Below are 11,775 nucleotides of genomic sequence, written 5' to 3' on the forward strand. Positions count from 1 at the left end.
GGGCGGTAATTAAATTTGAATAATAAATAAATAAATAAATAATAAATTACAAAACCAGAGCATATTATGATAGGAGGACTCAACAAGCTGTACTGAATGCTTGGAAATTTAATATTCTGGAATCTCAGTTTAATTTTTTTAGGAATGCATGTATAAGTATACCAAATACTTAAAGAGGGTATGAATGCAAAGGAGAAAAGGCTGAAATACGTGGGACAAGTATGTAGAGGTCCAAGTATATCCTGTCATAATTAGCCCACTAGCATGAACAGGATACAGCACTAATAGACTCTTTAACAGTGATGAATTGCATAGCCTTTAAGTTAAAGTTCCACATGACCAAAAATAGAAAAACAGTAAGGTAATGTAAAAAGAATGCTTACATCTGAATCCACGCGAAAACACTACCCTCTTTGGGAGTTGCTAATAGCAGGCTATTGCAAAAAAACAACAACCCAACACCAAATATTTAAGTTAATTTGCCAAATTGTAATTATCTCTCCAAATCTGCTGAAAATACGTCCAAGCTACAACTGAGTCATGTTTAAAAGTAGTGCTGCATTATTGTTCCATTTTGAATTGTTCACTAATCATGAAAGAGGGTGATTTTGAAGTGAAGCAATTTGAAAGTAGTAGGAAAAGAGCAGAATTCCAGTTGGAATTGGGGAGGGAGAAGTGACCTCTGTCTCTTTTATTTTATTTTTTAAAAAAAACCAGGACATTCTTGGAGTAACATAAGGGCTCACTACCTCCATCTGCTTTATCATTCAGAATGATCTCCTACCATGCAACTCTCAGGTGTCTGGGCAACAGTGATGGTCACAGTAATTGTAAGAAGATAAAAGAAATCTTCTGTCTTTTGCAGGGAGTAATGACTCCCACAAACACTTTAATTCAACCTGTAATTAAAAATAAAGAGCCAAGTCTGATTAAAAAGTTGGCAATCTTAAGGCAGTAAACATAGCAGGCTTTCAGCAACATGTTACCAAAAGAGTATGGCCAAGTAATCTTTGATGAGCAGATGCTATTGTTTTCTTCATAAAAGGCTGTCAGAGAACAATTTTCTGCATGAAAAGGTTTCAAGGCCAAGGCCAGTTTGAGCATAAAGATCTATTAGGAGAGGTATCAAGAGCTTTAAAGCTGTCCATCCTTACTGGTCTCAGTCTTTCCCACAATGACCAGATACATTTCTTTTAAAACTTTGCATTTTAAAGCATAGTAATTACTTCTAAATATGCATCTGTACGTATTTATTGTTTAATACACATATTATGAAAATTTTGTCTTTGGGTGATGACCTAGCTAATCTTATCTAAAAAAGCTAAGCAGAATTGGACCTGGTTAGTATTTGTGTGGGAGATCACTAGGAAGCCTCAGGGCTGTAATCCAGACTGGGAAGTCAAGAAAACATTCTGGAAGAAGACAAGCCACTTTTGTATTTTTGTCAAGAAAACCACAGAGGTTGACCTTGGCTCAAAAGATACTTTTTTTTTAATCTAAGTGATTGCTTAGATAAAAGATGTGTTAAAATGTATGAAAGTGTCCCTTTTAGAAGGTAGCCTTCAAATTTTATTTATTCATCACTAATTTTCTCCTACAGTTCTTTTTCTCTAAATTCTTGTTCACATCAACAACTTCAATTGTAAAAATAGCTAAACTATCACATCCATAAAATTTGTTTTAATTTCTTAAACTAAATTGCCAAACTAAATTCTTGTTAATTTTATTCATTTCTGGCTGTGGTATGTGTAAAATGAATTCAGTGAATCATGTCTTCATTTTATCTCAATTCAATCTATATTATGTTGTTCATGTTTAGAGTTTGAGTCTTGCAGTGCTTCACATTTGTGTTTGCCAAAGAGTCAACACTGTTTCAGGTTTTCAGTCTTTGTCGTAGGAATGGGAGACATGTAGCCTTCCAGATCATGTTGGAAGCCAACCACTATCAGCTCAACCTCTATGGCCAGTGCTGAAGAATACTGCAAGTAGTGGTTCATCAACATTTGGAAAGCCACAGACACTCCCTCCAACTCTATGGGAATATCTACACCAGCCTTTCTCAACCTTTTGACCCTGGAGGAACCCTTGAAATATTTTTCAGGCCTTGGGGAACCCCTGTACATTCAGGCTTAAATATAGGCCTGAAGTTACAAAATTATTGTATTCGCTTCATGTATAGGCCTATATATATATGCATTAACAGTATTCTTAAACTAAAAATAAAGAATGAAACTTACCTCTTTAATGTGAAGTTGCCCAAATTTGAAATAATTTTTAAAATAAATTGTGATCTCCCAGGGAACCCCTAGTGACCTCTCACGGAACCCTAGGGTTCCACAGAACTCTGTTGAGAAACCCTGATCTACACTAAAACATTTCATTATTTATTTTAAAAAGTAGTTTAACTGTTTCGGATTTCCTTCTAGAATTCTAAAAATTGTATGTATTGGGAGTCTGATGAATTCTCTCTGATTAATTCTCTTCTTCCAATCCTTTATTACAGTACCACTTTTCAGAATATCTTGGAGGTGACAGAAATTTGTGGTTTAGCCTTGTTTTTTTCCAGACTTCAATCATGTTGAATACAACCAGCATTATTTCAAAGCAGCCTGGTTATTCAATTAAGGCTGAATTATGTAATTATTAGGCAGATGCTAATCCAGACATAAAGTACTGAACTTTTCCCTCTCTCTCTAGGTCATTGGCCATGCTGACTGAGGATGGTGGGAGTTGCAGTTCAATGCAGCTGGAGGGTACTTAGTAGGTGAAAGGTGACTCACCATCATCAAGCGAATGGTAGATAAAGTATAATGCAGCAAAAGCCCCTCCCCACTTTGTTTCCAGGCTTTTAGATTTTATTAAATTGTATATTTTATTTAAAAATAAACAGTTCCAAATCAATTTTCCAGGTGAGAACATTGGAAGGTGAAGTGAGCATATAGATTGCATTGCTTAGAAAGGACCAGTTAAAAGTCATTTGAATACTGACCCAATTTGGAACTTCTCCTCTTGCAAATATTTCTGGCTTGCCTTAGCATCTCTATGGGAAGGAACAGAAATTTCAAATGGATCAGAACACTTGGTGTTAACTTACTTAGGGAGTCATGGATACCAAGAACCAGGATGAGACTGAGATTAACTGTTCATGTTTGAAGATAGAGAAAGCTATAGTTATTTTCTCCTGAAGATTTTGTATGCAACAAATAATATACATGCAAATTATACCCCACTGCCAGTTCTCCCCATGATACTTAGGAACGTCAGTTTCATTCTAGCTTGCTAATATCTGCAGCTTTCTTGTCCTGAAGCAACATTATTGGTCTCTCTGCTAGTGCTGGCAGTTTAACAAAACATGTCCCATCTTATCTTAGTGTGCCACAGCTGCTGCTGCTTTATCACAGTTCTAAGCCATAAAAAAGAGAAGTGTGGAAATGAGGAGAAATGGCCTTGGTTCTGTTCTAAATTCAGGATATTTAAAACCAATTGATAACTGCATGGCAGGAAACTGGATTGTCCAACACCAAGCAATTGTCATGTCTATACATATTCAATAGTTGGTAGAAGTACTGTAGGGATTTTCCAACCAAAAGCTTATGCTGGAGCAGTAAGGAAACATTTAGGAAATATACGTGGGATGAAAACCAAGATGGTGATTCAGATCGCTGATTCCCTACGGTATGAGAGTGCATCCAGAGGAATGGAGACCTGCAATCGATCCAAATCCATATGGCTCCCAAACTCCATCATTGGTATGACTCCTGCATCATCCTTTGGACCTCCTCCCAAATCTACTCCTACATCCAAGTCATCTTCCTCCTCATCTTCATCCTGGCTGACAAGAGCCAACTCATTCTCATAGCAGAAGGCACTGGGAGGTGGAGGAGGTGAAGGCAGGATGGTAATCTTGCTTTCCTGCAATTCCCGAGCAGAGCAGCAAGGGGTTCCAGCCACCTCGTAAGTCTTGTGGAAACGTGAATAGTCCACCTTATAATGTTTCTTCTCCTCAAAGACAACAGGCTCAAAACGATGGCCCCAAAGGATCTCACTAGCCAAGTAGGAACTGCGAGCCTGAGTGGTCATGGCTGTTGCTTCCACCATACCCTCAAGGATAACAACAATCTCAAAGTCCTCCCTCTCCAGTTCTTCCTTGCCCATCCCATAGAGTGGACTTTCCTCATCGATCTCATGAACAATAATAATGGGAGACACTAAGAAGATACGATCAAGGCCGATGTCATAGCCCACATTCAGATCTCTCTGGTCTAATGGAAGATACTCACCTTCTGCTGTCATATAGGGTTTTATAAGCTGGGCCCGAACATGAGCTTCCACAATATGGCTCCTTCTTAGATTCCCCACCCGCCACATGAGGCAGAGTTTGCCATCCCGCAGAGAGATGACAGCATGATGGCTGAAGAGTAGGGTCTGGGCCCTTTTCTTGGGACGTGCCATTTTTGCCATGATGGTGCCAATCATGAAAGAATCAATAACACAGCCTACAATAGATTGTACCACAACCACCATGATGGCTAACGGGCATTCCTCAGTCACATATCGGAAACCATAACCAATGGTTGTCTGGGTCTCCACTGAGAAGAGGAAAGCTCCCAAGAACCCATTGACATGTTTGATGCAGAATTTTGTAGCAACAGAACCACTTCCTGTACCTGGGACATCTAAGTCACCATGGAAGAAGGCAATGATCCAAAAGAGCAGGCCAAAGAATAGCCACGACACCAAGAAGGCTGCTGAAAAGATCATAAGCATGTAGCGCCAACGAGTGTCCACGCAGGTAGTGAAGATGTCAGCCATATAACGTTGAGATTTGTTGCTCAGGTTAGCGAAATAGACATTGCACTGACCATTCTTTTTGACAAAACGGTTACGCCGTTTCCGTCGAGGGGCATGACCTTTTCCATTCCGACTGTGTTCATTAATGCTGCCAAGGGAGGAGACTTTGTGCCCATCCTCTTCAGTGGAGACAATGCTGTACCTTATGAACAGGGGAAAAAGGTGATAGTTAAAAGTGGGAGGAGGACAAGTTGTGAGTTTTCAAAAGGTCTTCGTGAGCACTTATGCATCCAAATCCAGTATCTCATTTTCTCAACCACCCTGGATGTCTGATGCTTCTGTATATGACCCTTTACAGATGTGGCATGCACACTGTCGATTTAGTATTGCTAATCACATAGCACTGGCATTCATGTGTACTGTGCAAAAATTCAGAACAGTGAATCACTCCAAGTTCAGAATACCTGCAATTAAAATAATGTTCTATTCTGTGCAGAATTTTGATGATTACTTTTTTAAAAAGTTACTGCAGATATTATGTTTGGTATGAGAGAGAGAGAGAAAAGCCATTAAAACACTCTTAAAAATGGAGTTTTAGGACTCGCCCCCATATATGCCTTTACCATGTATGAGTTAGAGGTCTTTTCTCTCTGCAGTACTATGTTTGATACAAGAGTTTAGAATAATAATCTCCACATTGTCTGAATCACATCTCAAGTCTCTGCCTAAAGCAATAGAGAATAATGTTCTATTGAGGAGTCCACCTAGCTCTTCAAGGCATTTGATTTATGGGATTGGTACGAATATACCATTCTCCAACAAGAAAGCCTAAGTTGTAGATGACAGAAAATAGTAGATGATAGGAAAAAAAATGGAAGTTATGTTGCAACCATAGAGTAAGAGTTCAATTTAATTTTGTACCTATAACTTGTAAGAGAAAATCGAAAGTCATTTCTTTATGGAGTATTTCTTTTTTTTCTTCACTTTTGGCTTTCTTCTTTCTTTCTTTACTCTTTTTCTTTTCATCTTAAATATTAGTTTCTCTTAGTTTTTTTTATCTTTTTGCTTAAAAATTTAATAAAGTTATTACAAAGAAAAGAAAAGAAAGCCTAAGTTGGTTGCCTCCAAGATTTGATCTGTAACCAGCAGGACCTACTAGAGCAGACTAGTGCACTCCAGGTGTACTGGACTATAATTCCTACTGTTCCCAACCAAGATTATCATCATTGGCAGACTGGCTATGGCTGATGGAAGTTACATTCCAGCACATCTGGAGGGCACAAAGTTGGAATAGATCAGGCCGTATGAATATGGTTTTGTAACATTTTAACTCAGAATTGCATAAGGGTGGAAGTTTCTATTTTCTGTTCCATTCGCATTTGTTGATCTAATCGTGCATCTGTGACAATGTTTATACACTTCCAGAGTTCTAGACAATTCTGTTGCTACAGCAACAAGCGTGTTTCCCAGCATCCCATATCTAAAACCTAAGGTGTAATTAGAGATCAAGAGACAACGGGTTGCCAGATACCCTGAAAGAAAATCCCTCCCCCAAGAGCCGCGACCAGCCTTTATCTCCTTCTCCTTCAAAATCTGCCGTCCTCCATTTTGCCCATAACTGAGGAGAAGAGCTGCTGTGTGGTTTCATCACAGAAAGTTCTGCATGACATCATTTGCTCATAAGATGCCGTCACAGCAAATATCTATTATCAATATCTTAAAGTACTGTGGCAGAGAGAGAGAGAGAGAATGTGTAAGGGATTAATTGCCAAAGCTTTTTTTTTTTTTTATGCCATGTGTCTTGAGATCAAACTACTCCTAACCTGTTTTGTTTGCTGTTTGTTTAGAGCAGAACACTTTACAAACTTGGTTGAGTTTCCAGGCAGAAGTGCTTATCATGTTGCCACAGAATTGCTCTGTCTTAAGAGCAAAGATACAATGCCCTAAATTTAAAATAGTGGGACCTGGGCCAGGCCTACGGCAGGCCAGGGACAAAGCCTGACTGACAGATCAGCAATTCTCAGTAGTTCACGTATTGCACTACTGTAATCCACATTATGATCTGTTTGATTTTGACAGCGTATTGCAACCTGTATTTGTTCAGTAAACTGTGTTTAAACAAAGCTTAGTGCGATATGATCACTTGCTCACACTTTTTTCAATGCCCTGTCTCTTGTTGGCAGGTTTACAGATCGTTTTTGCCGAGACATAAGTAACATAAATCTTGCAAAGTTGAACAAGATTCATTCCTAGATAAACTTGATTTGGATAAGCGTCCATATGAGATCTAGCGTGGTGGGAGGTGCTTTGCACAGAAGTGGGGAAGTTGTTTGGGTACATCCACCAGTGCTGCTTTCTCTGCCATCCCACATTGTTTTACTGTTAGCCTGTACTTCTCTTTAAGGTTCCTGCTTTCTAGTTTCAGCTGTGGGGAGCCATACCCATTCAAGCACAGGTCTGTTGAGTATCTTCATGGCCACAGGCCTTTAATATTGGAACTAAAGAACTCAAACATCTTCCTTAAGGAAAAAAGCTTAAAGGTTTAGGACTGTTGAGCTTAGAAAAAGGTTAACAGAGGCGGGACACGATTGAGACATATGAAATTATGGAGGACATGGAGAAAGTGGACAGAATAAAGACTTCCTCTCACTTTCAAAACACTTGGAACAGGGTCATCCAATGAAGTTAATTGGAAGGAGATTTAGAACAGACAAAAGGAAGTACATTTTTACACTGTGCACTTGTGTAGTAAAGTGCATCTTTACACTTTTAATTTGTGTAGAATTAGTCACCACATGATGTGGTGATGGCCACAAACTTGGATATATTAAAAAGGGGATTGGATAAATTCACAGAAGACAGATCTATTGAAGGCCCAGTGTCTTTTGGAGTGGGGCAGTTATAACAAATAACAACAACAACATGCACGTTGTGTACTACTCCAATGAAAACACTCCTAGCAAGAGAAAATGTTTAAATCCAGCCACTGAGGTAGAGAGATAATCCAGCATAGAATGGTCAGAATGTCATAGTTAACCCTAATTCAGTTATATCTCCTATACGGACTGCAGATAATCCGCATTAAACAATGGGATTATTAAAATACAAGCCAACAAGCCAAGCTCAATTAGCCCTAAACCTCTGCAACAGGAAATTCACTGGCTTTGGTTGTACAACATACATAACCAGGTCAGGTAAAGTTCTAGCAGTGGCATTTGCAAAACATGCAAATCTTCATTAGGTTTTTATGGCTTAGTGGGGTATAAGCTAACCCAGTCCATTTGATTAGTGAACAGTTCAATGTACTGTGCAAACTCAGAAAATGTGTTGGTTATATAACCAAGTTAAGCATGTTCAAATGCCGCCTTCCAATAAATGCTTCCTAGAATCATTTCCTAAATTGGTTTGATCATCATTTGCTTGGCCAGATGTTAAATGGTCTTCATACCTACGTAAATCTTACAACTACTCAAAGTTCTGGAGTTCCCTACCAAAAGCAACCAGCTGTGAGAGGCTGTGGGAAAGCAGGAGATGAGGCACTTGAGGGTTCATCCCAGAACAGGCAACTCAGGCTGGATGTGAGACATGGGGAAAAGTGTTTCAAAGAGACTCCAACTAAATTACCTGACTATAACTGGAGACTTATTCTTACATTTTCAAAATCTTGGTACTTACCCCAGAGACAGACATTAAATATGCCTTCCTGAAATCCATGTTGTTTTTGGTCCCTTGGTCTTACCAGCTAGGCTTGACAACAACCTTGAATCATCAAATGCCTCATCCCCACCTTCACACAACCTCTCACCACCTGACCAGCTCCATTTTTGTTGCCATTCTATTGAGGGGCAAAAGCATTTTTATCCAGACAAATTTTTGTCTTTTAATATGATGTGGTTGCCTTTGGTAGGGAACTCCAGAACCTTTGAGTAGTTGTAAGATTTATGTAGGTATGAAGACCATTTAACATCTGGCCAAGCAAATGATGATCAAACCAATTTAGAAAATGGTTCTAGGAAGCATTTATGAGAAGGCTGCATTTGGACATGCTTAACTTTGTTACATAACCACCCATTTTCTGAGTTTGCACAGTACATTGAACCATGCACTAAGATGTGAGAACCACTTATTTTTTATTGTTTTGCATCAACATTTTAATGATAATTTTGCATATTATCTTATACTAGTGCAGTTAGCCACCATTTACTATACAACAACAAAAAAATGTATGTGTGCATGTGTGTTCAAAACAGACAAACAAATGGTGCTTTGGACTGAAGTTCTAAATACAGGATTCCCTGGCATACAATTCAACCTGCTGAAACTTTAAGTTCCATGACTGTGCCTCAGCATATCATTTGTAGACGTTTCAAATACAGCAGGTTCCCAATTTAAGAACATCCTGGTTTATGGATGACCCCTAGTTAAGAACAGATTGCCATAAAGACAATTATATTAAAAATTTAAGTACAATGTTTCAGGTTAAATACACATTACTACTTTTGTGTATTATCATGTTTAAGATGTTTTAGTATACTTGGAAGTGTTTCTTAAGTGTTCTATATGCATAGAAAGGTAAAATATACACCATATACTAAGTCAAATGTTTGACTAACTGATGCTAAGTAACTGTTCCAACTTACATACCAGTTCGACTCGGATAGACATAGGAACGGAACTTGTTCTTAAGCCATGGACCTGCTATACCTAACTGGGCAGCGGGGGTGGGGAGCCATACAGCCAACAGAAAATTAAGGTGGCTACAGAGCAGTAAAAACTGGATGGGAGATGTTACTCACCTGTTTACCCGGATGCTGCCCATGACTCGTTTTATCATGAGGTACTTCTTACTATAAAGCTGAATGGTTTCTGATGTTGTGTATGACTGGGAGTTTCACACACAGGACACGCACAAATGGTGTCTCAGGTCTGTAAAAGTTGCAGTTCCTTTCATTTGGGGGTAGATACCTAGATTAGAAGCAAAAGAAAATGCAGAAGAAAAATCACAGCAACTAAAAAAACCCTCTAATCAATAAAATTCCAGTTGTATTGTTGTCTCTATTTATTAATATTTCATCTTTCCTTTAGCATGGAGTTCAGGAAGGAATACCTAAGCTGGGTTCCTACAACTTGTTTAAACCCTAAACCTGGATAAACAAAACACATTTGCAGTGTCACATAACATGCAACGCCCAAGCAAATAATCCATGTTATGGATTTAATGTGATGGCTTAGCTCACACAATGTGCTATGCCAAATAGTGGACACTGGGAGACAAGCCACTGACCCCATTTTCACATATGAGACCATAGTGGCAACCCAGTCATTGAGTTCATCAGCCAGAGGGTCTACTGGGCTGGACTTCAGAGCCAACTCTGGAAGCCCAAGAACCACTTAGCCAAAAGAACAAGCCGCAACAGGTGATATGGGAGGCATGGCAAGAAAGCAACTATATACAGTATAACAACTACTGCAATATTGTGTGCGTGTGTGTGTCCTCCCCCCGCCTATTTAACACTTTGGTAGGTAGGAACATTGCCAATCAAGATCATGTTGAATAGGCTGTTGAAGAAGGTGGGAACTTTAGGAGCAACTGCTTACCTGGGCAACATACATGTCTAGATAACAGCAACAGTAACAACTTCATGCTTCCAGGCTTCTCTTTAATGCATTGAATGTCAGATGGGGATGAAGGGGAAAGGAGAGGGAGGCAAAGAATCCAGGGTGGTAAGAAACCAAGACAGTGTTGGTAAAATAAATAGTATAGGAGGAAACAGCTAGGGCAGGAAAACCCAGATTCGCCTCAGATCTTGAAAGCCATTTTCTCCCAGCAGTCTCCTATCCGAACATTGATCAGATCTAGACCTTCTTAGCTTCAGAGACTGTTGCATCTTGTATTTCCTCTGTCTATGACTTAGACCTTTAGGTATTTTGACTGCTGAGGCTTAAAAATAGTTTGGTTTCAACTACTTCACAATGCAACTATAATTTCTTAAATGGCTGGGGATGGCATCTTGAGTGTGTGTCACCATATTGCAGGTTCCTCCTAATTAATGGGATGAGGCTAACAATAGGTTATCTTGGAAGGTAGTTCTAGATTAGGATTCTAGCTTGCATAGAATAGTGTGAGCAAACTTGGGATGAAACAAGTCTTTTATTGTACTTATTGCACACTGGCCAAAATGGTCCTAAAATAACCCATACTGTCCTTTCTGTTAGCAGGGAATGTGGCATGAATATGCTGGTAATTTATGATCTATTTTATTTTGTTATGTGAAACTTCAGTTGACAACAGATATCAATATCTATGGCCTCAATCTGGTGATGACTATGAAATATAAAAGACTGTGACTTGGGATGTAAGTGAAGTAAATGGTAAAGATCATGAATTAATGAAAGAAAAAATATATATGAATGAAGCTAATCTGATTTTATGGAATGGAATACATAAATACATGCAAAGTGGTGATGGTTTAATTATTGAATGAAGGAGCTCAAACGTGTGTCAGCAAGTATGAATTGGTGTCATCTAGGTACTTGTGGATACCTAGGTTGTGGGTACATATGAAAGTAGGAATACATGGACTGATGATAGTTGCATGGTATGATCCAGTGACAGTGATAATGGAAGAATCAATGATGAGTTTTAGGGAAAAGTTGTGCAATATTTGAATGAATGTGGTCAAGAGGAAGGGGAAAATATATTCTGCTAGGTGACATTAATGGATAGATGGAAGTGAGATGAGAGAGTACAGAAAATGATTTGGCTATTCAGAGATTGTTGGTGAATGGTGACTATTTCATTAGCATCTGCTTATAATACTTGGTATGAACATAAGGCTATTCATATGTCTACATGGCAAAAGAAAAAAATGAGTATATAAAAAGCATGATTGATTTGATTGTTTATGTGGAAAGACTGAGAGATTAGTGAATAATATAATTGTAATAAAAGATTCTGAATGTGGGACAGTTCATTTTTCAGTA

At 38.7% G+C, this 11,775-nt stretch overlaps 1 protein-coding gene across 1 annotated transcript; it reads right to left on the reverse strand.

The window, feature by feature from the left end:
• Positions 1-3,654: 3,654 nt before the first annotated feature.
• Positions 3,655-9,625, reverse strand: KCNJ4 (potassium inwardly rectifying channel subfamily J member 4). The gene is made up of 2 exons (XM_063308237.1): positions 9,588-9,625; positions 3,655-4,993 (listed from the first exon to the last, which is right to left on the reverse strand). The coding sequence occupies exons 1-2, from the start codon at positions 9,623-9,625 to the stop codon at positions 3,655-3,657; spliced, it is 1,377 nt and encodes a 458-aa protein (XP_063164307.1).
• Between the last annotated feature and the right edge of the window lie 2,150 nt (positions 9,626-11,775).

Source organism: Candoia aspera, chromosome 7 (genome assembly GCF_035149785.1).
Source record: "Candoia aspera isolate rCanAsp1 chromosome 7, rCanAsp1.hap2, whole genome shotgun sequence".
In the NCBI taxonomy this organism is placed as follows: Eukaryota; Metazoa; Chordata; class Lepidosauria; order Squamata; family Boidae; genus Candoia; species Candoia aspera.

Excerpts from the sequence above, each read along its gene's own strand:
- KCNJ4 (XM_063308237.1), bottom strand. The coding sequence starts at position 9,625 with ATGATAAAACGAGTCATGGGCAGCATCCGGGTAAACAG. Across the intron at positions 4,994-9,587 it reads GGCAGCATCCGGGTAAACAG|GTACAGCATTGTCTCCACTG; the intron begins GTGAGTAACATC and ends CCTGTTCATAAG.